We start from the raw sequence: 25375 nt of genomic DNA, 5'->3' as shown, positions 1-25375 counted from the left end.
CATGGATCCAAACCACACCTCCCCCGCTCAGCCCGCCCCTTTTTTGCATTTTTCAAATCTGGGCCAAGAGTGGAGTCAGCACTGTTGTGTTACCTTATAAAGCAGACCTGAAGAAGCCCTTTTACTGAAACTGCTTTGTGCAAAGAGCGTCTTGGACAACCTGTATGCAGCATTCAGATTTGTTGGTATTTAAATGAAGCGTGTCCTTTTTAATCATTGGTTTAGTTTCTTTTCATTGCTGGTTGGAATTCTTCAACTTCAAGAAAACGTAAAGAATATAACCTTTCTTTTGTCTGCATTGTTGCTAAAGACTTTTAGTGTTGCACTTCCATGATAGAAGAAAGCTGTTTAAACTTTTACAATACATTGACATCTTCCCTCAGGATAGAAATTGTGTCTGTGGTTCTCCAATAATCCACAGTCATCCCTGAGAACAAGGAAAGTTTGAAGGGTAAAGGAAAGTTTTTGTCTCCTCAGGTGCTCCTGGCCATTTTTTTTTTCAACCAGAGTCCATCAGCCTGACAAACTGTGGACTGTCTGTCAGGTGGTCAAGAATCATTTGAGGCTCACCCCTTCTATTTTCTGGAGCCTCTCTCTCAGCAGCACAGGCTGATTATGATAATTCACTTTACAGCAGGTAGACGGAGACATGTTCCGCTACCACATCTGCACACTAAACAAGCTGCAGCCCACTCTGACAGCTTTTCACTTACCTAATTGATTTCCTTCTTTCCCGACCAGAACCAGGCAGGATGTCTTCCCCATCACCGTAAACTTTCACTCCAGTCACGCTGATGTCTCCAGAACTCTGCAGCTTCCACTTAACCTGATTGTCGGTGATAGACAAGACTGCAGGGCGGGAACGTGGGGCCGTTCAGATCAAAAAGCGACCGCCTCAGTGATGTGATGCTGGATTGATTCCTGCTCAGTACCTGTGCACACGCATTGGATGTAATCAAAACCGGTATTATCTTTTCACCAGCTTTGCCCAGCACAGCTCACTAATCAAATCTCTCCTCCTAATGCAGCTCCGCTGACAACAAACTCTATTTCTCGCTATCGATGGAATTAAGTTGGTATTTGTTTTCAGCCGCCTTCAAAAGAGAAAAGCTTTAATTTGTTCCATTCAAACTCTGATCTTCCTTTCTCGGTGTTTATGCAGCAAAGCAGAAAAAAGCTTCCTGTGAGGGAGTGGAGCCATTGTAGCATGGAGGGATTAAAGTGGCATTCTGATTATCTATAAAAGCAATGATAAAGCCTTTATTTCAAGAACAACAGACCAGTATTTCTCCGGTAGTTGCTCACATAGAGAAGGGACTAAATGAATCGTTTGGGAACATTTAAAGGGTGAACTTCATTTTATGCCCTTGAATATTTCCCACCATTAAAAAAAAATCTATCCAGTGGTTTTTATTCATTTAATTATCAATATAAAAGTATTTTGAGCTGGTTTTAGTTGTATAACCACCTCTACCGTACTTCCCTAAGTAATCCTCTAATGGTTTTCTGTTTTTCACCTGCTGCACTGCTTTTTTATCAGTGTTTTTCCTGCTAAGGTACACACAAAAATGGAATCAATAGCGCCTGTAGCTAAGTTTATTTGCTAAACTAATAAGAAAAAAAATGGAATGCCACAGTGGCAGCATCTCCAGCTGATGTCTGCTGCGTTCAGTGGGAAGAACACAGGCCGCATGAGATGCAAACATTTTTAGAGCTTGCAAGTTAATAACCTAAGTGACTTAACATGAAAGAAAAACCACATTCAGCTGGAAGTCTTTGAAAATATTTCTGCATTGAATTACAAGAATATATGGAGCTATTTAAGGTCACATAGTTATATAAGTAACTGACTTAGAGTCTGAAATAAGACATTTAATTCTTAGTATTCATCTTTTTAATTGATTTACATTACCAAGTAAAATAAATAAATAAAATAAATGTTTTATTGGAGCTTCTCCGTGTGGCTCTCCTGATTCTGATTCCTCTCCTTACATTGTTTCTTCAGGATACAAGTTTGTTTAATCTTCACCTGATTGTGTTAGCTCCTTCTACAGCTTAAGAGAAGTCTATTTAGTAAAGAGTCTAGATTTTCCCTCCCCTTGCAAAAAGCGACAGTCGAGGAGAAATTTACCAACTTGAACTTTGAAACTATATTTTTAGTTGCTTTCCTTTTGTTTTATTTTATCTTTACAAATGTTTACAATAATGCAAAACACTCTTTTAGCTGTATAAAAAAAATGTAGGCCCAACCTTTTAACTGTAAAACCGAAATTCATCATCTCTGTGTTAAATCCTTACAAAATTGTTAGTGTGTTAATGTGTTTATTTATTGAGCAGACATAGTAAAAATGCAATTCTGCAATATGTGCTCTAATTGTTTTTGGTTCCTTTTCAGACCAACTATCTTTTAAAAAAATACCACAAATATTTGTTTTAACATTAATTTTAATTCCCAGTGTTTAAAATAAAAAGAACTGTATAATAGAAGATTTAAAATGCTTTTCTTTAAGCTGTGTATGATCTGTTCCTTCAAATTTCTGGATTTTTTACTCGTGTAAACCTGTTTTTAAAATATCTAGAGATGGTTTTAAGATGACCTGATATTTCTACTTCATAGATCCATATTGATGAAACTGTTGCGACATGTACATCTTTGAATTTTCCAACGTTTCTACACTCTTGAAAAGGCCAAAGCAACAAACTGCTGTGGTACAGTTGACTGAACATTGGTGTTGATCAGTCATAAATCTCTAACTATCAACACACAGCTGCTTGATTCGCTTTCAACACACAGATCAAAGTGAGCTTATATGTTTAAATTTGCCTGAATTTTCATGAAATATGATTTCAAGATTAGCATAGCTCAGTCTTAAAACCAGCTGTTTTCACTTTTAGATTTTGCTCTAATTCAAGCTTAACATCTACATCTTAGCAAACATTTTTTTAATAAATTGCATTAACATAATAGGTGCACTATATGTGTATGTTTATGATGGTTTTCTTAAAAGCGATGCCCGTGAATTTGGGAAGAATCTTAGAAAGAATCTGCTCTAATTTGAAGTCAGACCTATTTTCAATTTCATTACTGAATTATTTCCAGAACCTAAATTTAATCTCGCTCAATATGGCCTTTTCTTTCCTCCGTTCTATTCTGCTTCCCTGCAGCTAGTATGCTGAATCAATTAGCTTCCCAGTGAAGTTTGTAAAGGATTTGTAAATCCATCTGGTTCTCTTTTTAGAGTGGGGACTTTTGGCATTCCCTCCCTCCAACTCTTCAACGCACAGCTCCGAATTCGGTGTAAAACAATTATTTGGTTTTCATAATCCCAGGAAGCCTCCTTATCCTTCAACACCACAACCTTTTCCTTGTTTCTCTCTGTCTGCCGCGGTCCCTCCAAGCTAACGCAGGTTACATTCATCTGTTTTATCTGGGGGATGATTGATTCATGAGTCTGCTGCAGCGCCTGCTGTAATCGCAGGATCTGCAGGGACTGTCAGACGTGAATGTGCCAGATCTGAAATCAGTGTAGCTCATATTGGGTCCACTGTGTTGAGCATTTGTATCTTTGGAGTCAGAATGTGTCAGAGCTCTCTTGTGACAAGCAGGGCATCCAGTAAAATGTATTTGTGCTGCACCACTGAAAGATTAGAGCCTGATTTAATACAGCCTTTCTGTTTTACTACAGTTAAAAAAGAAATAAAAAATATAAAAATTGTGATTTTATATATTATTATGTTTGTGTGTATATTAAGGCAGCAAATACTATTCAAAGTCATCATATTTAGATCTATTGTAAAATCATTCCCAGTGGTCTTTTCATTAATTCATGTAGTTTTTAGTCAAAATCAAGAGATCTGTGATGTTTCTTAGGCGTTTCTGCAGAGTGGCAGTACTTCATTAGAAGTAGTGGGTGAGACTTTGCTAGTACTAAGCCTGCCTCTGCTTCCAAACATCTGTATCTTTTCACGCTTTCCCACCTGCTTACAGCCCCTCACAACCCCAAGCTACCATTACTGGTGCAACAAAAATGGCGAGTAATATTGGAGCTATCCAGTCATACAGTTATGATCCAGATGCCAGCTCGGATGAAGAAACTCAAGCCGTACATGGATCTATTTGTCTACGAATGGATGCATCGGAATGGAGCAGAGCTTGTGACCTGCTGATTGTAGCAGATACGTCATAGCTACTAGATTTTTCCAACTGCATATTTTTTATTTGCTCTGGATTCCAAGCAATTTGAGTTTGAGGTTATTAGTTGTTTTAGGAGCAAAATTCATTCAACATAGGAATATAACATATATAAATAACCAAAAATAAGTCACAATTAGATTTAGACAGTATACATCCTTATACCTCTTTGATATCTTTACTTTTCATTATATAAACTAAACAATCAATGCTTGAAACAGGAAGGAAAGAAGCAAACTTATTTAATATCTTCCCCACTATAATATGCATAACTTAACAATGAAAGAGGGTTGCTATAGTCATTTATCTAAGTATAAGACCTACCGGTAATAATATTCTTATCAAATTATATATGTCAGTAATCCCAGAAACCGTATCAACAATAACATTTCCATAATAATATTAAACCATCGTATCAGATATCACCAAAGTACACCTCCCATAGTTTAATACAATTTCCATCCACCCTTGTGACCACTATTCACCTTCACCTCTACAAGGAAACAATAACATTTGAATTTGAAAATAAAAATTCTTAAGCTTAACTTTGATTATTCATGTCCTTCATCATTAGAAAAATTCTACAAAATTCTACATTTTTTTTTTTTCTTTTCCAGAGTAAAATTGGAGTGGGTTTTTAATGCCACAGCATTGACAAGCTATCATAAAAACGGCACACAATCATTTTAAACAATAGAAACATTTGACTAATAATGATGTTTCATGTCATGTTTTGCTTCTTTTTTTTTCAAATTTTACCCCTCAAAAATGTTTGAGACTCTGTTTATCAAAAGGCAAAGTATAAACTAAACTCATGATCAGCCTAAGTTACACCAAATATCAAAGTTGATAAATATAATTTAATTGGTGTTTTGTTGAAACTGATTCTATGAAAAGGCAAAAATATAGATGCTTTAAAATAACTAATAATAATAAATTAGAGAAGCAACAAAAATCCATGTTAGTTGCAAGTACATATTTGATGAAGACTTTTTATATTCCAGAAGTGGTGGAAAATGTGGAGAGAAAAATGAGAAATGATGAAAGGTAATTGCAGAAGTCCTTTATCCACACAGCTTTATTTTGAAATCTTGTTTGTTGGGTGACCTTGTAAGTCTTTGTCCTCAATGAGAGAATGCTGAACGCCATGCCAAATATTCTTTGTATCCTCACTCCCTATAATAAAAAAAGCTGATTTCGTTTTCCCAGTAAGAGTTACCAATTTCAATCAAAATCCCAGATGGAGGCAGATTGCAGAGTTTTTTTATCGCTGAGAGCCCATCAGATGTCTACTCACAGTGAACATTAAACAGAGTGTTTCCCCTAAGTGCAATGTCTAGAGCCTTGTCAAGGCCGTTTTTCACACATCTGGTTCAGGCTGCCTCACTTCAGTCATACCAATGTGGGAAACACCTGGCTGGTTCGGTGTGCTGTTTTACTTGCTGCTGTGACTCTAAATGATCCCGGGCACCATGGTTGATTTCTTTCCTGTTCCTTTTGCCATGGCCAATTCTCCTCAGTGGCTCCTGCAACACTGCAAACTTAACTTGACATGCTGAAGTAAGGCTTCATCTGTTTGAGAACTGTGGCCTCTAGTCGAATATCTATCCAGGTTGATTTCATGAATGACTTTGACCAAGGAAGACTTGTTAAATTCAGAACATGTTATCCAGTTATGCTCTTGAAACCTTATTATTTCTTGAATATACCCTCTAAATTGCCTGCCAATAGAGCATGTAAAGAAACTTTGAGAGCTGCTCTGGAATTTCTCCAATGTGATTATATTTTACAGAAAAAAATGATACTTTTTATTTTTTTTCGACTACATTACTGGCACTGATGCAAAAGAAGACCTTTAAAAAGTATTGAGCATAGATCATGGTGTTTTACCAAATTAATGTTCACCTATGCCAGAGAGCTGGAGCTGGAATTTGTTTCTCTTTGGTGGTCTTGTATAGCTGTTGCAATAGGAATAGAAAGAATAAACAAAAAAATACAGTACTCTTGTTCCCACATGAGTCACACTATGAGGTAGAGTAGTAAAAATGGGGACCCAAATACGTGTTCAGAGGCAAAAGCAGACAGATGGGGGACAGAAATGACTTTAATAAATCAATATTAAAATGACAAACCAAGGCCACTGCTGGACAAGAATGTCACAGTCCGAAAATGAAACACAAACATTAGAAAAACAGGCAGTGACAAAAAAAACTGTCACAAAAAGAAAATATTTCCAATATGGCATAAAGATTGTAAAGGGAGAACCAAAAGACTATGAAAAAAAAAAAGTTTGCACAGAGTTGTTGTAACCTTGTAGATATTATTAGCATAGCAGGTTTTAAAAAAGGGAAAACTAACAAATAGGAGGTGTAGATGCAATAAAATGAAATGTAAAGCATCAAAAAGGGAAATATAATTCAAGAATCAACAAAGAACCCTAAAAGCGCCTGTCAATGCCTATAACTCAGACCAACATTACAGACTGTTTAATATTGTGTACTCACCAGGGATGTGATGCTCATTGAAGAACCCACTGACCACAGGTTCCTGATTGCGCTTAGGACTATTGCTACTCAATACAAGCCCATGTAGTCCTAGTTGGAAGAGAATTGGTGCGATATGTCAAAGCGGTGCAAATATCCCGAATCTTGTTCCAGGTTATTCCTTCCGCAGCTCTATTCTGATATATGATGACCAGATGACCCCACTCCCAACGTCCCAACATACTTAGAATAGAACAAGGGTTACTAGGGCATATACGCTTCTACATAGAAGTTGCGGCTTAAACACTCATTTCCTAGCCTGGTGTAAACGTAGTTTGAAGCATTTCATACTATCACAACCTTATTATTCATAACACTATTTTTTTTTTACAAAAGTCATTTACATACACAAGTATCTATTATTAAAGGCAGGTTAAGTCATTTTCTGACACTGCCAACAGCACCTTCATGCGCAGTCCCATGAGAGATATGATCACACTCAGAGAACTTGACTTCCATTTAATCCACTGCTTCCTCCACAGGTGCAACCCTGTAAGCCCCCACAGCAGGAAGCATTGTCATTGCACAGGATTGTAGAGCAGTTTGTTCAATACAGTGCATAAACCCAAAGCTTTTGAGAATAAAGCAGTGGGTTATAGTTAGCTGGTCAGCAGGACTTCATTCCTGCCCAGCTTGACTTATGGCAAGCTGCCAGCTGCCTTGCAGACCAAAAAACTCCATCTATTATGTGTCATTTTGTCTGCAGGTTGATGGTTTTAGCTCTACGAGATGGTAAAATCAGTGAAACTGGTGCTCACTCTTGCAACTCAAAGTGCTGCAGACTTGGATTATGCTTTCATTACTGTGGTCTGAGCCCGACCCAGCAAACCCAGTGACCCTGAATACGTATGAATGAAGAGTGATCAGAGCCATGGCGTATGGATACCATGGAGCTGAATGCTGATTAGGGACAGTTGCCATTCGAAGGATATGTAGATCAAACACTATTTCAACAAGAAGGAAGCAGAAGCAGAGAAACTTTCAATGTTTTCTGTGTTTATTTGAAGACACTGAAGAGGTCAGAAAAGTTGGGAAAAGCTATTGCAAAAAAAAGCCCAGTACATCGAAAAGCTGAGCTCAGTATCACGATCAAACGCTGAATACCATTCTACATCAGCTCTGTGAAAACAGGATCTTCAAGATCAAGAAGGATCCTTAATGTGGCTCATTAAATTCCCACAAGAGATAGTTCAAAACTGTTTTTGCAACATTTGAGCAAGATACTGGAATGATGGAAAAGGCTTGTTTTGACTGAGATTTTGCAGTTTTAAAAAAAAATATGAATGAGATAGATTTCTGTTACATATGGGTACATATGCAAATGTCCTGGCATGAAACTGAAGTGAGGAATAGCAGAGTGGAAGGGGGAGGATGGTAAATGCATAGCAATGTTCAAACCGTGTTTGGCTTTCAGATTTGTGCGTTTTGCTATGGGTATGCAGTTCAGAGTGAGTTACTGCACGGAGCTAGCCCTCCTTTATATCCACAGCCTTTTGGCTGCAAGATATGCTCTGGCTGGATGATTCTTGCAACGCTTTGCCAAAACAAGTCATCTTTATCAGTGGCAAACGCATCTATTCTCATGACAGAACCACACAAGCCACATGTAGGTCTATCTTCATGCAGACGGCTGCATTGGACTTAGATTTCACACCTTGTGCTTTCAACATCAGTGCATACAATTCAAATTTCAAGAAGAAGAAAGTGTTTAAATTCATGCTGGAGTGTTTTTAGTGTCACGCTGGCCCCTCTATGGTGTTTCCCGCTCTTACATTGCCTTTTCTGTGCTGGATGCTCCGAGGCAAGCTCAGAATGTGCACACATCTTCCATTCCCTGTGTGAGAGCTCAGCAGGCATTTATACCTTTTGACATGCCATCAGTCCCGCGGAATAACACCGATCACAAAATGTGTTAGAGAGGAGATTGACTGTGTGTGTTCTGTATGACCATGAGAACATTTAAATTCCAAGGATGGCAGAACTCTTCTTCTTTCTTTTTTTTTTAAGTAGACTATGTGTTTGTGTGTTTGACTGATATAGGGAAATACTGGGAGAAATAAACAGTTTCAGAACTGAAAGAGATAGAACAGTCAGCAATATAGAAGACATTTTTACTTTTTATTACTGTATGAACATCCGAGAACTAGACCAAGTTCCAAATAGGAAGTAAGCTACTTGCTGGCTTCACATAGCCAAAATCCCATGGACTTCTATTGAGAAATAAACCGATGTTACACAGTCACTATATTTGTAAGAATCCCCATTCTTTCTCTACTATATGTTTTTAACATGTTTTTCTTTTTGTCAAACTCAAATTAATTGAGTTTTAAGCTACCCAATCAGATGCCTTAGTAAAATCATGTGGTGTCTGCTCTACCTAAACATTCAAAATGTTAAATAGATTCTCCTGAGTCCATTTGATTGGTCGGGGTATGAACTTCCAGCAAACTCACTCCTGATTGGAGAGAGTGGTTGCATGGAAACGTTGACTTAGACCGACTCAGACAATCACTGCTGACTAGCCTCATCTGACTCCAAATGAGGATGTTCATATAAAAATGATGACTGAATTGACTTCCTTTCACTGGAGCTGGGAGTATGAGTGCCATTGCACATGCTCAGTCCAGTTCTTTTATACAATCTCTTATGCAGAGAAAATCATAGACAACTTGGTGTGTGGCAAAACTGATGATTTCTTATAATTCAAATTGGAATGATCCAAAAACCAAATTGGAAAAGTAGTAAGTTTACGGTAACAAATGACCTGGAAAGAAGACAATAAAATACACTGATGGTAATTAATTGAAAGGAAAACAGCTGTGGTTGATTATCAACTTGAATCTGGTGTGACCGACAGGGGTAGGACAAACAAAAAAAGACTAAACCAGGACAACATAGCTTCAGAATAAACAAAAGGGAACAATCCTCACACTGCAACTTATCAAATCACATTAAAGAAAGTTTTACATACAAGTTCTTGTTGAGAAAATTATCCCATTTTGTTTTTTTGCTGTCATGTTTGATTCCATGACTCTCTGTTGTATAGAAAAACCTTAACCACTTACAGACCATGACCCAATGTATCCGTTTAGACAGGATTGAGTCTGGACTGTGATCAGGGCAGAACATAAGATACTTTTATTAATCATTAAGTCTGTCTGCGATTGATTTACTGCTGCATGATTGCTGAGTGGCTTTATAGTTTTGCACAAAATGTAAAGACCAAACTACAAAAGCATTCATTGTGAGCCTAGTGACAGCAAGGTGTCTAAGAGAGCATTGAGTCCATCACAGTGAAAAACACAAAACACAAGTACTCATGTTCACACCTATGAAACAAGTATAGAGTCACCAATTAATCTATGAAGCTTTTTTTTGGACTGTGGAAGAAAGTTGCCTGGAGAAAACCCATCTTTTACAGAAATCCAAATAACAAAAAAAAATGCAACAGATGTGATTTGTTTGCTTGTTATGCAGTGTAAGCATGCCTAATTAATTTGGATGTTAAATTATACAAAAAAATGCTAAATGCGATGGGCTGATCCAATTAATTTAAGCACATGTCAGTCAATGTGATGCGTTTTCCACTTTGGTAACCTTCTGTGAACGCCATTTCTCCTGGTGATTTCCCACCTTCTTGTGTCACAGTACGTTCAAAGTGAATGTCATTAATTTGTGTTATGTGGCTGACAATGTTTAAACACAAAGTCAGTCAGAGACGTGTAACTGAATCTGTTATTCTGTGTTTTGGCAGCCCAACAGCAGTAATGCAGATAGGGTGACTTGCCGAGTGGAAAAGTTATTAGCTGTCAAGTAATTCTCTGACAGCTCCAGTACAGGCGTGTGGTGTGAACTGGCTAAAGTCTGTCTAAAAGCTGGCTGGAAATCACTTTTAAACATTTTTTTACTACTAGCTTAGAACCAGAATCTGAGAGTGTCACTTTGTTGCCTTCCCATTGCTACTTCTGCTTGTCAAACTGGTCATTTTTGCAGGACCAGTCAAGAGAATGACTTCCTGTTGGTCTGTTCAATGGTTTGGGATCATGCATCCGCCCATCCATTTTTGCTAATTTCCTTGAAGGGTGATGTGAATTCTGGAGCCCACCCAGCTACTGTAAGGCAAAGACAGGGAACACTTTGAACAGTTTGTCAGTCCAATGCAGGATTGCATTGAACTAAAGTGCATTTTTTTTCATATTTTAAAACCTGTTTGAACCTCTTTTTTTTTAACTTTTATTCTTTTATGTCATTTTGGGTGACATTTTTCAAGTTGTTTGGTTGGTAACATTATATTATAGTGAGCATGTGAAATGCAAATATCTATTCAAAGAGCTGCGAGATTTGACACTTCATGGAAAAGTTGTTGCAAATGGAATTCAGTGAAGATAAAACTCATCTTTAATACAGTATTCTGTCTCCGTCTTGGTATTCACATCTGTGTAACTTTGTGTTTTTGTCAGCAGGCGTTTAAATCTGCCCATCTAAACTTGCCAGTGTATAAACATGCAGAGCCCTGAACCCAAGGGATTGTGTAACTGCTTAAAGACATAGGCCTAAAGCATGGAATTAATGAACTGAAAGTATTGACAGGCTGCAGACAGCTGACTCCCGTGCCACTCTTACTATGCTTGACACATAGAATGAAGTTCTTAATTCATTCTGAATTGCATTGCATGTTTAATTTCCCCCGAGTAAATGCTACCTGAACTTAGCTCCATTCAATGTCATTTTATTTCTTTGGTCCTGCTCTTTTTTTTCTTTTTTTTTTGCAAAGCCCTCACGAGACCTTATGCTGGTTTTACATGATGGAGACCATGTGAAAGTGGTAGTACAGAAAAGGATTTGTTCAGCTTGACAACATCAGATGTACAATGTTAACAACTTTAACATATGATGAAAAATAAAACCTGCAGTAGATTTTTAAAAGCTTACCATAGATAAAAGAGAACTGACATATTGTGTTTTGTGCTCTCAACACAACTTTAGGCTTTGACAAGGTTGTATGATAGTGTAATCTAATTTTCAGTTTTGCATCAGCTCAAAACACACACATTGTATGGTAACTAATGTTTTCGTTAAATCACCTCCCAGTGTGTTTCAAACTGTTTTGTTCCGAGTGATTTGTAAATACTTAAATTGTGCTTTTCTACCTTCTTTAATGTCCAGAAGTGCTCTGAAGTCACAATCCCCTCCACACATTCAGTCACCACTGACAGCAAAGTTTCAATACTCCCATGATGCTCAGTGTCTTGCCCAAGGACACTTTGACAAACATGGGCGGTCAGAACGGTAACCAAACCTGCAATCCTGCAATCAGAAATCAAGCGCTTTGCCATATCCACTCCCAACCTCTGGGTAACGTTCTGCCTTTAGCTGAAAGTATATATTTCTGTTTTACTGTTTTGAGTTGAGACCTTCATTCATTCAGATAGAAAAGGGAAATATGTAAATATATGGAGAGGATTTTAGACTTCACCATGAAATTTCTTACCTCTCAGTAAACTCTGTATGCATATTAAAATGTAGACATTTTTTTTCCACTGCTGCAGTATTGCAAAACAGAGAGAATAACTCTGATTGCTATCCAAATGCATTTTGCTATCTCTGAGTTTATTTACCATGCAGTTAGTTTTACTGATAAGAATATGGTTTTATGGAAATGCGGAGAAAAGGCAGTCTTGTTAAAATGACCACAGCTTTCCTTATGTCCTTATTTGTGTGTATCTGTGTTTTATATTAGAAGTAAAACATTATTTGGAACAGACTCATGTTCAATCAACAAATAAACTGCATCCACTGCAGAGTGTTATAAATATCATTAGATAAAGAAACACAAAAACTATTAGTACAGTTAAGAAACATCAAACATCTCAGAGTAAATGCTGTGAAAACCAAGCCTTCTATATGTTGCACTGGTAATCTGTTGGGAAGAATCAAATATTTTCTGAAACCAAGCATTCTCAACTCATTCCAAAGACACAAAATTGAACCAAACTGTTGCAAAATCCAACTTACAATTACAAATGTACCTTTTAAACCATGATTTTTGTGAAATATAAAATGTCATATCGAGATATTTAGCTCAAAAACATTTAAATCCTAATTGCTCCCCAACGAAGATGTGTGGATTTGTTTCTCGGTTGTGAATTGCGAGCCATAAAATATACAGAACACTGGGATTATTCTCTTACCCTTTCATCAGGCTGGGCAGGCTGAATGATCTTGCATCATTTTCAGAAAAATCAGCACAGCTGGAGGGAAAATGCTAGCAGGTTGCTATTTATGCATATACTGTCTTCATTAAAAAAGGCAACTGGGCTCCTTAAAAGCCTCCTCTTGCTGCATGTTTTTGTTATCCTATAATGGTAAAGCCACTTCAAATAGCAACTTTAGAGATTTACTCACAGAGTCGTGTCCTAATGAGGAGAGATGCCAGAAGTGTTTGCCTGGAAAACCTACATAAACATTGCACTCGTGCATTCTGCCATAAAGATAAGTGCAAATAGGTAGTTAAACAAGTTCAAAATTACAGCTTTTTTATGTAAGGAATATGAGCCAAGATTAAAACTAATTTAATCTTGTTTGGTAATCTCAGACAAAGTGAGCAAATCCCTGAAACTGATCCTTTTCTCACTTTGAGGTATTTACACAGCGTGCTTTCAAAGAGCAGCAGGAATCACACGTACTCCTAGTTTGTCTCGCTTAAAACCAGACCGAAGAGCAAATGGGGTTGAAAGTGAGATGGAAAAATAACAGAGGGTTGAGACTGGAGGAAAGACCTTGCTTTAACAAGCTTACCGTGCTTCCTAATTCAGTTTGGGCCATCAAAGTGCTGAGAGCCGGCGTCGCTAGGGGCGGTCGTATTTTTTGACCGCTACCTGTGACAGCAATTACAGGTTTCGCTTCAAGCGTGCCTTTGTTTTGGTGGCAGACTTGACTGCTTGGGTGGAATGAGATTACCTCAACGCTCCACAACTGGAGCATAATCAAAGTCTCCCAATGCGAGGTGCCGTGGCCTTCTGAATCTACCAAACAGCTCCTGTCACAGTTTTCTCCTGGTCCCTTCTATTCAAGGAGGCTTGTGGGGACATTATTGCCTCAATAAGTGAGCGGTTGTTTGAAAGGATTCATATGCATCTTGGGAAAATTACCCTCAGTGCTGCATCAGCTAAACAGAGAGTGAACATTGAAGAGAATATGAGCAGTGAATTTAACTTCCTACATTTTGGTGGCCTTGACTTGATGGACGAAGGGATCGTATGCTTCAACAAGCACATCAGGTGATACTTAATATGCATTGATGGACCTTTTTTGTTTTATTTTTGCTTGTTAAAAGCATCTAATGAACAAAAGTTCAGACTCAATAACTCCTTTTAAACAGAAAAAATGCTTAATTTTTGCCATTTCTTATTGATATTCTTAGCTGCTGAATCAATTTGGGAGCTGCCCTGTAATGTTATTTCCAGAATAACAAGATATATTAACGTCCTGTGTTGAGATCAAATTTCACAGTGAGTTACTCTTTCATAGAAAGTTTAAAATGTTAATATCACAGTTCAATTAATTTTTATATTTTCTTGAACAAAAAGTTTGAATAGGCCAGGGGTCTGCAACCTGCGGCTCCAGAACTACATGTGGCTATTTAATGTCTCCATTGTGGCTCTTTGACCAAACATGAAATAACTCAGAGAGACTGAGGCTGCTGATCCAGCCATGTCGACCGTTGGAGTCAGCAGATCCCTGCTAATAGGTGCCTATAACCAAAACTTCCTAAAGAAAACAAATAAACGAAGCCCGCAAACCAAGACTACCAAGGTCCAAACCCAAACTAAAATAACAAAAGCCAGCAGTGTAAGACTGCTGAGGACAAAGAGGAGAAAAATAACAAAAATAAATAAATAAATGAAAATTAAAATAGCAATTGTTTCAAGTAAGGATTACTTAATTGAAATGTATTTAATTTAGATTTGTTAAATTTAAATATTGATGGCTGAGGTGTACATAGATAACAAACTATGTAGGTTTTTACATCCCTGTTGACCTGAAGATGTCTTGTTTCCTTAACGCTACCTCCAGAATGCAAAGATTTTATTTGCAAAGCCAAACTTTGGTAAAAAAGTTTGATCTTTTATGAGTTAAAAGTACATACTATATAATGCTGCACGTCAATTGGCTAAAAGCATCTAGAGCTGCACTGAGAGGATTCCGTTTGGCATAGAGCATCTTTTATTTTGAAAATAAGTTATTGAAGCGTCTGTCAAACATTAGGAGAAAAAAAATCACATTTTGAAAGATGCTAGGTTCTTTATATATATATATATATATATATATATATATACCGTATTTTCCGGACTATAAGTCGCGCTTTTTTTCATAGATTTTCCAAGGGTGCGACTTATACTCGGGAGCGACTTATATGTGATTTTGTTAGACATAAGTAGGCTCATATATTTGTTATTTTCCCCACTTAAACCGGTTGCCTTTTGGTGGTTATTCCCAATAACAACCACTAGAGGGCACTGTAGGTTTGTGTATCAGTATCTACTGCTGTCAGCGGACAGAAACGCAGAAGAAGAAGTTGCGTTCAAAACAAACGTTCCTGATAATCTAATCATTCTCCTCATGGATGTTATGATGTTTTTCTCATTTGCATCAAGACATTATTATTATTGTTTTTATTTTTCTCTCCTTGGACTAATGCGGGACAACAAGCCATCAAACTGGGTTATAAACAGACAGAAGAGCAGATAAAAACTGTCATTTAGATGCAGCTCCTGCAGGCTAGAAGGTAACGATCGCCGTAAGAAAAAGACAAAAAACTGCTGTCCCAAACCCAGAATAGAGAGATGATTATAGATGCTTTTGTGGAGTTCTTTAAAATAAATAACTTAACCTCTCAACATCATCCGTATCTTCTGTGTATTTTAAACGAGATAAACAGCCAAAGCCTCCATCATGTATCGATGAGGCTAAAAACTTCAGACAGCTTCTCCAATGGGAGTGTCTAGTTTATGAACACATTTTTGGACAAGCATTGAGCATTAAATTAGACGCACATCAAAAGAGGCAGCGGACTCGAATTTGATGCATGAATCGCATTTGATGTCAAATGCAACGTTACGTCGGGCTTGTTGAATTTGTCCATAAATGTTGGACTATTCTCTTAAAAGTGCGACTTATACTCCGGAGCAACTTATATGTTTTTTTCTTCTTCATTATGCATTTTTTGGCTACTGCGACTTATACTCGGGTGCGACTTATAGTCCGGAAAATACGGTATATATAATATATATATTAAAACAAAAGAAGGTCATGAAGGCAAATAGAAAATTTCTTAAATTGTACATTCATGACCACATCAACGATTTTCAAAAAATTGGGTGGTAGCATGAAGTCTTAAAGATTCTAGTGATGCCTCCCCATCATCCATTGGCAGTTGTATTTGTGACCGTACAATTAGTTGATGAGTTTGTGTTTTTCCATATGTCAGACTTTTTAAAAAAGTCATAATTTTAGTCGTACAAAGCTCAAGAAGCATCCTACAAGCATGTATGCACATGTGTTGCCACCATTTATTAAGTGATTAAGAGGGGTTTATTTAAAAAAAAAAAATCTTTATCACGGTAATACAAGATGTGCTTTACATTCCGTGCCTGCTTTGTGCATACAATGACTTCCACTTAACTTCTGTTTTGGAGTGTTTACATGTATTATTCATTTTAAGTCCTCAGCACTGCAGAAAGATTTCATAAAAACAACGAATAAGTAAGAAAAAACGTCCAGTGCTTAGACATAATGACAGAATATATTCTCCATGCCTTGGAGTCACACGCGCACACTGTCTCTAATGCATTATGGGATTGAGCCCAAATTAATTTTAGTCTCAAACCACTTGCTTTGAGTCCTTGTCCAAAAAATAAAGCATAAATGAACACAAAAATGTCAATAAATGTAGCAGTTTGCATGTTTACTGCCAAGAAGCCTTGCACAGTAAATTGTTTGCAGCAAATGAGATCCTATTAAAAATTAACCCAAATGGAGGAGTGAGAGTGTCAGAAGCTGCTGCAGCGTGCAGTTTCTGTTTTGCTGAGGCGAGGTTGTGGACTTAGCCTTGTTGTTCAATATTCTGTGAATAATTGAAACTGACTTGACTTACATCCAATGTCTTTATTCAGTAAATCTGCAGATGACATGAAAAGAGGGAACAAAAAGATGATAAATAGCCTAATTGTGGAAAGTGAGCCGAGTTGTTGCTGAAGTTATCCGTTTTGCTTTTCGCTTTCTGTTTACTTTTTGTTTTATTTATTTTTCTATTAGGTGGACTTGCTTGTGCCAACCAAGGTTACTGGCATCATCACCCAGGGAGCCAAAGACTTCGGCCATGTCCAGTTTGTCGGCTCGTACAAAATCGCCTACAGTAACGATGGAGAGCGGTGGAATGTGTATCAAGATGAGAAACAAGGAAAAGACAAGGTAAATACAGACTTTGACATGTACCCTTATTTTAATAACAAGTTAATTTACTTATGAGCACTTCTTAAAAATCCTTTTTTTTCTGTTGAAATGATACGTTGAAAACTGTGAGGAATGTTTGTAATTAATATCACTCAGCCATTCAGTTGTGAACGTCTGAGCTGGAGACCACAAAAGCCATTAAAACCACACACACGTGAAAAGTAAATGTAGAAAAAAGGAATTTACTGCAAAGGTGTCAATTTTGGGAGCTGCCTGTCTGCTTCTTGTTTCCACTTACCTTCAGCATCTTCTTATCTGTGACTCAAACAGACCCTGGCTGGTCTCCTCTGTTGCATCTGCTTGGTTTGGAATGAGATAAGACCTCACTGTCAAGCTGGCTTGGTCAGTGCTTTGCTGAAAATCTTGTTTACAGCCCCTTCAACGGAGTGCACATTTCCATCGCAGTCGCCTACAACAGAGGCAGAGCTGCAGCAGCGCATTTCTGCTGATAGGTAGCCCTCATTCTAATATGTCATTGCATAACGCTACAAAAAATACATACATTTGTGTAAAATATGTTAAAAACATATAGGAAAATTAAGATTTAATCAAAGCATATGAGCCAAAATGGTTCCACTTCATTCAAAAACCATTCCTTCCTGATTTGTTCTGGCAAACTGGAAATGGAAATATGCTCACTATAACTGAAGGGTGAAAATTCATAATATATTCAACTACTTAACTCATAGAAGGTCTGAATAAAAAAGTTCAGGGGCATTAAAATAGTGCTAGTTTTTAAAGTCTTCTGTCACTTATTCATGAACATTTTAGAACAAAATTCAATGTTAAAATTTTGATTATAACTTTTTCATTGCTCAGAATTCTATATAACTTTCTTTCATATTTCACACTTGTGTCAATCATCTCCAACCTTTGAACATAAATGATTGTGTTCTGTTTTTTTTTCTTCAGCTGTTAAAAAAATAAAAACTTCTCCAGAAATATTTTGGGTTCTTAATTCGTGAATGTAAAGCTCAAAAGGAAAAAGGTCATTTTCTGCACTAAAGGGTGCCTCACATTATAAGGCGCACCGTCAACTATTGGACTATTTTCAAACTTTTGTCATAAAAGACAAAAGTTTGAAAATAGTCCAGTAATTCTAGAATGTATTTGTTAGCCCAGTTAGTGTACTCACAGTACCTGTAACTCCCAACACACAAAAAAGACTGATACCACTAAAATGGACGTTACTGTGACTACGCTAACTCACAACCTTGTTAATAACAAGTAAAAAAAAAACTATCCAACACTTCTACATGTTAGCCATGTTGGCATTTTCATAATATCTCCCAACCTTGTTGGTAACGCGTAAAAATAAACAAAATAGTCACACTGGTACACATTATCTGCTTTAGCATAATCAATTTAGTTTGGAACTTGCACAAAAAAAAGGAAAAAAAGGCTCAAAGTTTGAAAGAGTGGTGTGTACATCTCAAAATCGCTTCAACATCAGTAAGCACAACCAGAATTAATCTATATATAAGCTGTCTGGATCATAAGGCGCACTGTCATTTGTTTGAAAAAAAAAAAAAAATTAAGTGTGCCTTATAGTGCAAAAAATTGTACTTTATCTGTGATAGTAGTGATGAGAGCACAAATAACAGGACAGGAAGCTCAGACCAGCAGAGATCTTTACAGACCCACTCCAATGAAAATTGTATTTTCTATGTTTTTAGCATGTTCTTTTGACCTTATCTTAATGATTATATTAAATACTGCATTTTTGAGTATTTCTCAATCCAAATCCTGATGGATCATGAGCTGACGAAAACCCGCGGTTTGAAAAGCTCAAGTTTGTTACACCAACTGCCTCCTCCGCTACAATTCTAAATCATCCACTTGCAGACATAAAGATCCACTAATCTCTTCATTTTCCGCATCTGAGCTGCAGTCTGGCTCAAAAATATTGACAATATTACTCGTCATTTATTTGCTACGCTAATGTTAGCATGTGATTGCGTGGAGTTTTGAGCTAACGGGAGAGCATGTAAACAAAGGCAAGCTGGGATTATAACGTGCTAATTTATATGCCAACGGTCAGAGGAAAATTTCTAATGAGTTACTGCCAATGTGTAGATTATAGGCTTTTTTGGCTAAAAATGTCATAACTATAATTAAAGGTACACTGGGAATGATTTTACATTAAAAAAATGTAGTTGGACTTTAAGAAGCTCCTATGGTCAAAAGAACACAGTTCATATAATAAACCAATGAAGAATACAACTAATTAATCACAGTAACCATTGCTCAAAATCAAACAAGCTTAGTAAATAAAGTGTTACCAACACAATGACATCGATCTTTTCTTCTTTTTTTTTTTTTTTTAAGAACCCTTTAGTGGATCCAGTGTTGCTTTAAAATAAATGTGTGCACTTTTCCTTCTTGCTCGTGGGGCTGCAGCCGACACAAAATATATATTTTTTACCCCACCGAGGCTTCGTCTAGTAACTTGATAAGTTTATGACTGCTATAAGAATCTTTGGCCTGCAGTCAATGCTTGCTCAGCACGCTTTTCACTCAAGCAATCTCAGCAATGAAAGTGCTGGAGTGACATGGCGTGTTTGAAAAGCTCTGTTGACATCTCGGGGAACTGCTGTCTTTTTTTTTTCCTTTTTTTCCTGGTCAATGTAAAGATTTAATGCATTTTCCTTTTTTGTGTTACAGTCTTTTAGTCTATATTCTGCCCTGTGTTGTAACTGCTTTATGCCAAACGTTGAATGCCCCCTAAAAAAAAAAAAAAAAAAAAACAGCAAATAGCTGTTTAGATATAGACAATGGCTCTTCAAGGTGTTTTCATTCTACAACTGAAGCAGCCATTAAGGCTAGAGGACACATTTGGCTCTTAGACTCCTGAGGCTCCTCCTGCCACTGCACAATGCTTGACTTGGCATTGATATACTATGAGTGTGTGCACATTGTGTGTGTTTGTCTCACGAAAACACAGTAGTGGAAGCTTGTAAGTATTCTTCTCAGCTTCCCCCCGCAGCTCCTGTGTGGCAGAAGCTGCAGGCAGTTACATCTAGATTGAGAGAGGAGGCTCTGTCAGAATACATATGTTGTCAAAGCAGGCACAGCGGCATGCTCAACAATCCTGCTGCAAAATCTATAGAGTCCCGTGTTTGCCTCTTCCTGAAAATCCCAGATAACCACACGTAGCTAAAACAACAAACAGTGACGCCTGTTGTTTAAACATTTCATTATTCATCCTATTGACTCTTCGCACTGTAGTCACACTCATCCTGCAGCCCTGTTCTTGCTTGGGTCTGTGACCAGTGGATGGAATCGATACAACTCTCAACTTTATTGGTTGTTTTTAGTCTTTCATAAGTGGGATTTTTATTTTTAAAAACTTCCACTGACTCTAAAATGTTTCATTTTGCACTTTAGTACAAAAACTGTTGATAAATCGTTTTCCAAAAGGTGTCTCTAATGCTTCCTATAATGTGGCGCCCTCAGCAGTGGAGATTTTTAGATATACAATGACCCCAAAGAATTGAAACTGCAACGCCGACCATTTTTTATTATTCCCTCCTCTTGAACTGGACGAGCTAAAGTAGTTCAGTTTTATGCATACTATTTTTATGTGCTGCTTCACTAACAGTGAGGCTCTGGCGAGCACAGTTTAGTGTTTCAGTTGCAAAAAAGAAGGGGAAAAAAAAGTGGCATATTAGCATGTAGCTTCTCGTGTCACTCGCCTGTCTTCTGTCGCCCAAACACAGCGGCTGCCTGGAAAAATAATCAAGAGTCTGGCTACATCTGCAGTAGCTTCCTCAATTATAATGCAGCTGCAGTGGGACGTATGAAGTCAGCTGCCTGCTTCTCTTCATTAAATCGAAATCTTCTCAGCTAAGCTGCTCAAACTCAACATGTTTGCAAGTCCAATCAGTGGAAAAACACCAACAATGGAAAACATTTAAAGTGGTTTGAAACACTTTTCATTGTTAGTTTGTAATAAATGTTTTGCAATTTTAAGGAAGGGATTTTTTATTATTTTACCTGAGGTATTGCATTAAACATGTCAGTCACATTAATATTTATCAGATTATCAAGGAATTTCAAAAACGTTTTATATGAGGTCATGTGTTAATCTCTTCATTGAACACTTCTGTCAAGGTCATCCTCGCCTTTTTTCGCTTTATTCTTAACATTTTTCAGTCATTACGAGTTTCATCCGGCTCCAGAGAGTCTGTTTTACACACATGGTTTTTGGCACCACACACGTCCTCTGACAGCAGAGGATGGTCCCTCTCATTTCCCTACATGTTGCATGTTTCATGACCATCCTGCCTCCTGTGCCACGCTATCATGGCGCCCGGCCCCCGGTACAGTCAGAACTGACAGCACAGCAGCTATGTGACACGTTTTTCGCTCCCCACTGTCACATTTAAAAAAGATTATGTTCTGTGATGTCCAGCTTCTGTCTGTCTGTCTGTATTTATTACGATGGCACTTGTCAGTACTAGTGATACGCAATTTAAAAACAACATGTTTAAATGAAAACATGCACATGTTTATATATCAAAAGAATGCTTTCATAGTGTCACACATTATGAGACGAGGAGTTTGCAGAGTTTCCAGATGATTGCTTAAACAAAATAGACCAGGCTCAGCTCAGTGAGCAGCAATAAGAACAGGACTCTTGCCCACAATGTGGCTCCACTAACTACATATGTAGATCAAGTTGATGTGTTGTGTTGACACTTGTGTATTGAAGAGGCAATCACTGAAGCAAGGGAGATAAAAGCAGCATGTTTAATCTAAACCACATGGTAGGTTTCAAAAGAATTCAAGAAAAACAATTCTGTTAGGTAGAAATACACAAGTAAATAGATTATTTAGCCACATCTTAATTTGGAGATAAAACTAAAGTTTGTAAGTGAAAATTATCTTTTTTTAAACAACCATTTTAAATTTAATATTAATTGTATTTTATTTTTTTTACTTTTTTTCAAGTTCCTCTCCAACTATACTTTCATCTGTTGTGAAATTGTTCTTAGTGGTCTTTCAGTTAGGATTATTCGGTTTTTAGCCAAAATCAAAAAACCTGTATCATTTTTTAACCCTAGAGCACTATCACCGGGTGATTTTCACCCGAGCACAAGTATTTATATGATTTTCAATATGTTGCATTTTTCTGAGTGTTATTGGTCTCTGGGTAAAGTCTCACATGTTCCAGGAATGGGTGGACCAAAGGCCGAGTCTCCTGTATCACCTTTTTTTTTTTTCTTTTTTAGTATTTTTTTCTTCTCAAATTCTTAATTTTTGTACTAGTATTTTTTTAGGATCTTTCTATGTTTTTATTTTTCTTTTCATTACATAAACCACAGTTGAAAATAAAATAAAACTGCTCTAATGTATCATGTGTTTTCGTATTTTGATCTATTTTATGCTTTTTATTGGATATATTACATCAGGTTAAAAATGACCCAACAAAAAGCGAAGCTGTAACGTTTTATAGCGAAAGTGTTGTAGGATTATGACAAATTTTCTGCAGAGGAGCAGGAGTTCATCAGAAATTTGTCTCCGAGTTGTGGTCAGGACTGTTGGCGTGAAAGTAAGCCTCCTCTGATATCCCATCACCCCTTTTTTTACACTCTCTCCCACTAGCGTATAGCAACTCACAACTCCAAACTAACATCGTCGGTGCATCAGAAACGGTGAGCAATGCTGGATAAAAATATACAGATTTGACCCAGATGCCAGTTTAGACGAGAAAAACCAAGAGGTTAATGTGTCTGTTTGTCTCCAAAGTGGAGGAATCAGAATTGGAGCGGAGCAGATAGACTTTTTTTTTTTTTTAACAGCTTGCCCATTTCGGTTCCTGCTGAAATATTTTCCAAACTACGTGTTTTTATCTGCTCCACACTCAGAAACACAATTTTAGTTTTAAATTATTTTAGTTATGTCCTCCATAATAAGGAAAATGCTACAACAACATGTTAAAAACATAAAAAAAAAGATTTTTATTGAAGTGGATCTTTAAATAAGTAAGTATGTATTTTTTCATTAGTGGATTTTCAGGCTCACTATAATCAAAGCACACAGCCTATATCAGTATGTATGTCTGTCTGTTTGAAGGCTGAGATGTGAAAAGCTGAGATGTATGTTTTGTTCATCAGATATTTTCTGACTACAAGCATCGTGCACTTGGGAAAAAAGGTTGGGGTAGATTTGAGTGCAGCAAGAAAAAGATGAGCAAAAAAGTGACTGTAAAGACGGTGATCTTGCTGATGTCTGCGAATAAAGTAAATAATAAAAGAGCAAACCTGCTTTACTGGTTTTTAAAAAAAAAATCATACAAGCAGGAATAAAAAAGACAAATCTATAGTTCTGAACATGTACATTCCTGCTAAAATTAGTGATCCACATAGTAAATCAACTCACAGACTTCCTCTGTAAATAATAGTTTTACTGCCACATCATCGCCTATAGCCCGAGGACGTTTGGAAGTACGTTCTTCTGGGTAGTGAAATGATCCATGACGTGCTTGAATGCTATCAGCCATTTTCACATCAAAGCTGTTTGCAGCATCAAACAGTTTATTGTTTTGGAGACTTAGCTTTGTGGCAGGATTAAAGTTACCGCCACAAACCAGATTTAAAATAAGTTTCCATCTGCAGTGGCTGAGGTGTCAATTAGCACATTGGGATAATCTCATATTGAGCATGTTTATGTGATACTTAAACACTAATCAGTCTTTTAATGAAATCAGTTAAATTCTGCTATTGTAATTATGTTTATGCCCAAAATTGGTAAAAGTTTGTATTCATCACAGTTCATTTTATTGAACAAAGTCCCCACTTCATGTACCTTAGACCCTACTTGGATTTACATAGCTACTGATTATATTTACATACTTAATTACAGTCAAAAAATGGAATAATGTCTTTTATGCAAAGTTATGCACATTTATTGACTATATTAATCAGATTTTACTTCAATTTGTGTTTTTTTTAAACCAAACTAGTTGGACTGGAAAATGTGTTTTTCACTCTATGAATATTTTCTCAAACCACTTAGCGTCTTTTCTGCCGTTCTGCCAAACTGCTCACGCTCCCGAGAACGTCTGAACGAAAGTCACTCAACAGTCGGTTCAAAAAATGGAAATCTTAACCACCAGCTCCTGTAGGGATTTAGGCCTCTGATTGTGTATTCCACACAACAGGGCTCTGATCAATTTAAACGATCAGATCATTAAGTGAAGCATTCCCTGTGGAGATATACTCATTTGTAACATTTTTCATTTCAAGCTGATTACAAGATTCTTAGAAGAGGTGCAACTTTGGTTTCAGAGGGATTATATATCAGTCTTTAGATATATGTTTTTATGTATGAACTGTCAACCATGATTTGATTCATGTAGAGTCAAACCCAGAAATGTCCATTGTTTTTTGTTAATGTTATAAACTGTATAGATATATATTTTCCCTTTAATGCCTTATGTGGTTCTCTTATTAAAACCCATCGTTTCAGCAGTAGAACACTCACTCTAGGGGTGAAACTCTTAAGCTACGTTCACACTGCTCATTGCAACATGCGCTCAGTTGACCACTTTCAATGAAAAGTCTTTGTGAATGCTTGAAAATGTACTTTTAAAACTTGTGGGTTGACGCATAGCTATGTACATTTTTAAGACCATTTAAGTCTTCAAGTAAACATTCAAAGCCAACCAGATCTTCAGAAAACTGCCAGATGGTTTATCATATTCATGCTACAATATGTCCATTGAATTTATTCAAAATGATCTAATTGGGAAAAAAATAAAAAATAAAAATGTGATTATTTCCTTTTTTTCAGGTGTTCCAGGGGAACTTTGACAACGACACACACAGAAAGAACGTGATAGATCCGCCCATCTACGCCCGGCTCGTCCGGATCTTGCCCTGGTCATGGTACGGCAGGATCACTTTGCGCGCAGAAATACTGGGATGCACTGAGGAGGAGTGACGGCGCCGTCTCCATCCCTCTGCCCACCGTTCCCTGTCCCTTTGGCATACTGAAGTACATCATGTGGTACTTCAGAGATAAACTGTTCAACCTGTAAAAAGAAATCGATTTCCAATGGATTTTTCAAGATAAGCATTCAGTTGTGGTGGGTTACTGTTTCTTTTTTTTTTTTTTTTTT

General features: G+C 37.1%; 1 protein-coding gene across 3 annotated transcripts in view; it reads left to right on the top strand.

Annotated features, from left to right (window-relative positions):
• Positions 1 to 25369, top strand: part of edil3a (EGF-like repeats and discoidin I-like domains 3a) — a 121934-nt gene extending 96565 nt beyond the window's left edge. For all 3 annotated transcript variants that reach the window (XM_024275435.2, XM_024275436.2, XM_024275437.2), the window contains 2 exons: positions 17053 to 17208; positions 25048 to 25369. In XM_024275435.2, the coding sequence (XP_024131203.1) occupies positions 17053 to 17208; positions 25048 to 25197 (306 nt within the window). In that variant the 3' untranslated portion in view covers positions 25198 to 25369. The remainder of the gene's footprint in view (positions 1 to 17052; positions 17209 to 25047) is intronic.
• The last annotated feature ends 6 nt before the right edge of the window (positions 25370 to 25375 follow it).

This window comes from Oryzias melastigma, linkage group LG9 (assembly GCF_002922805.2).
Source record: "Oryzias melastigma strain HK-1 linkage group LG9, ASM292280v2, whole genome shotgun sequence".
Taxonomy (NCBI): domain Eukaryota; kingdom Metazoa; phylum Chordata; class Actinopteri; order Beloniformes; family Adrianichthyidae; genus Oryzias; species Oryzias melastigma.
The sequence above is the reverse complement of the archived record's forward strand: the minus strand, read 5'-3'. Positions and strand labels throughout refer to the sequence as shown.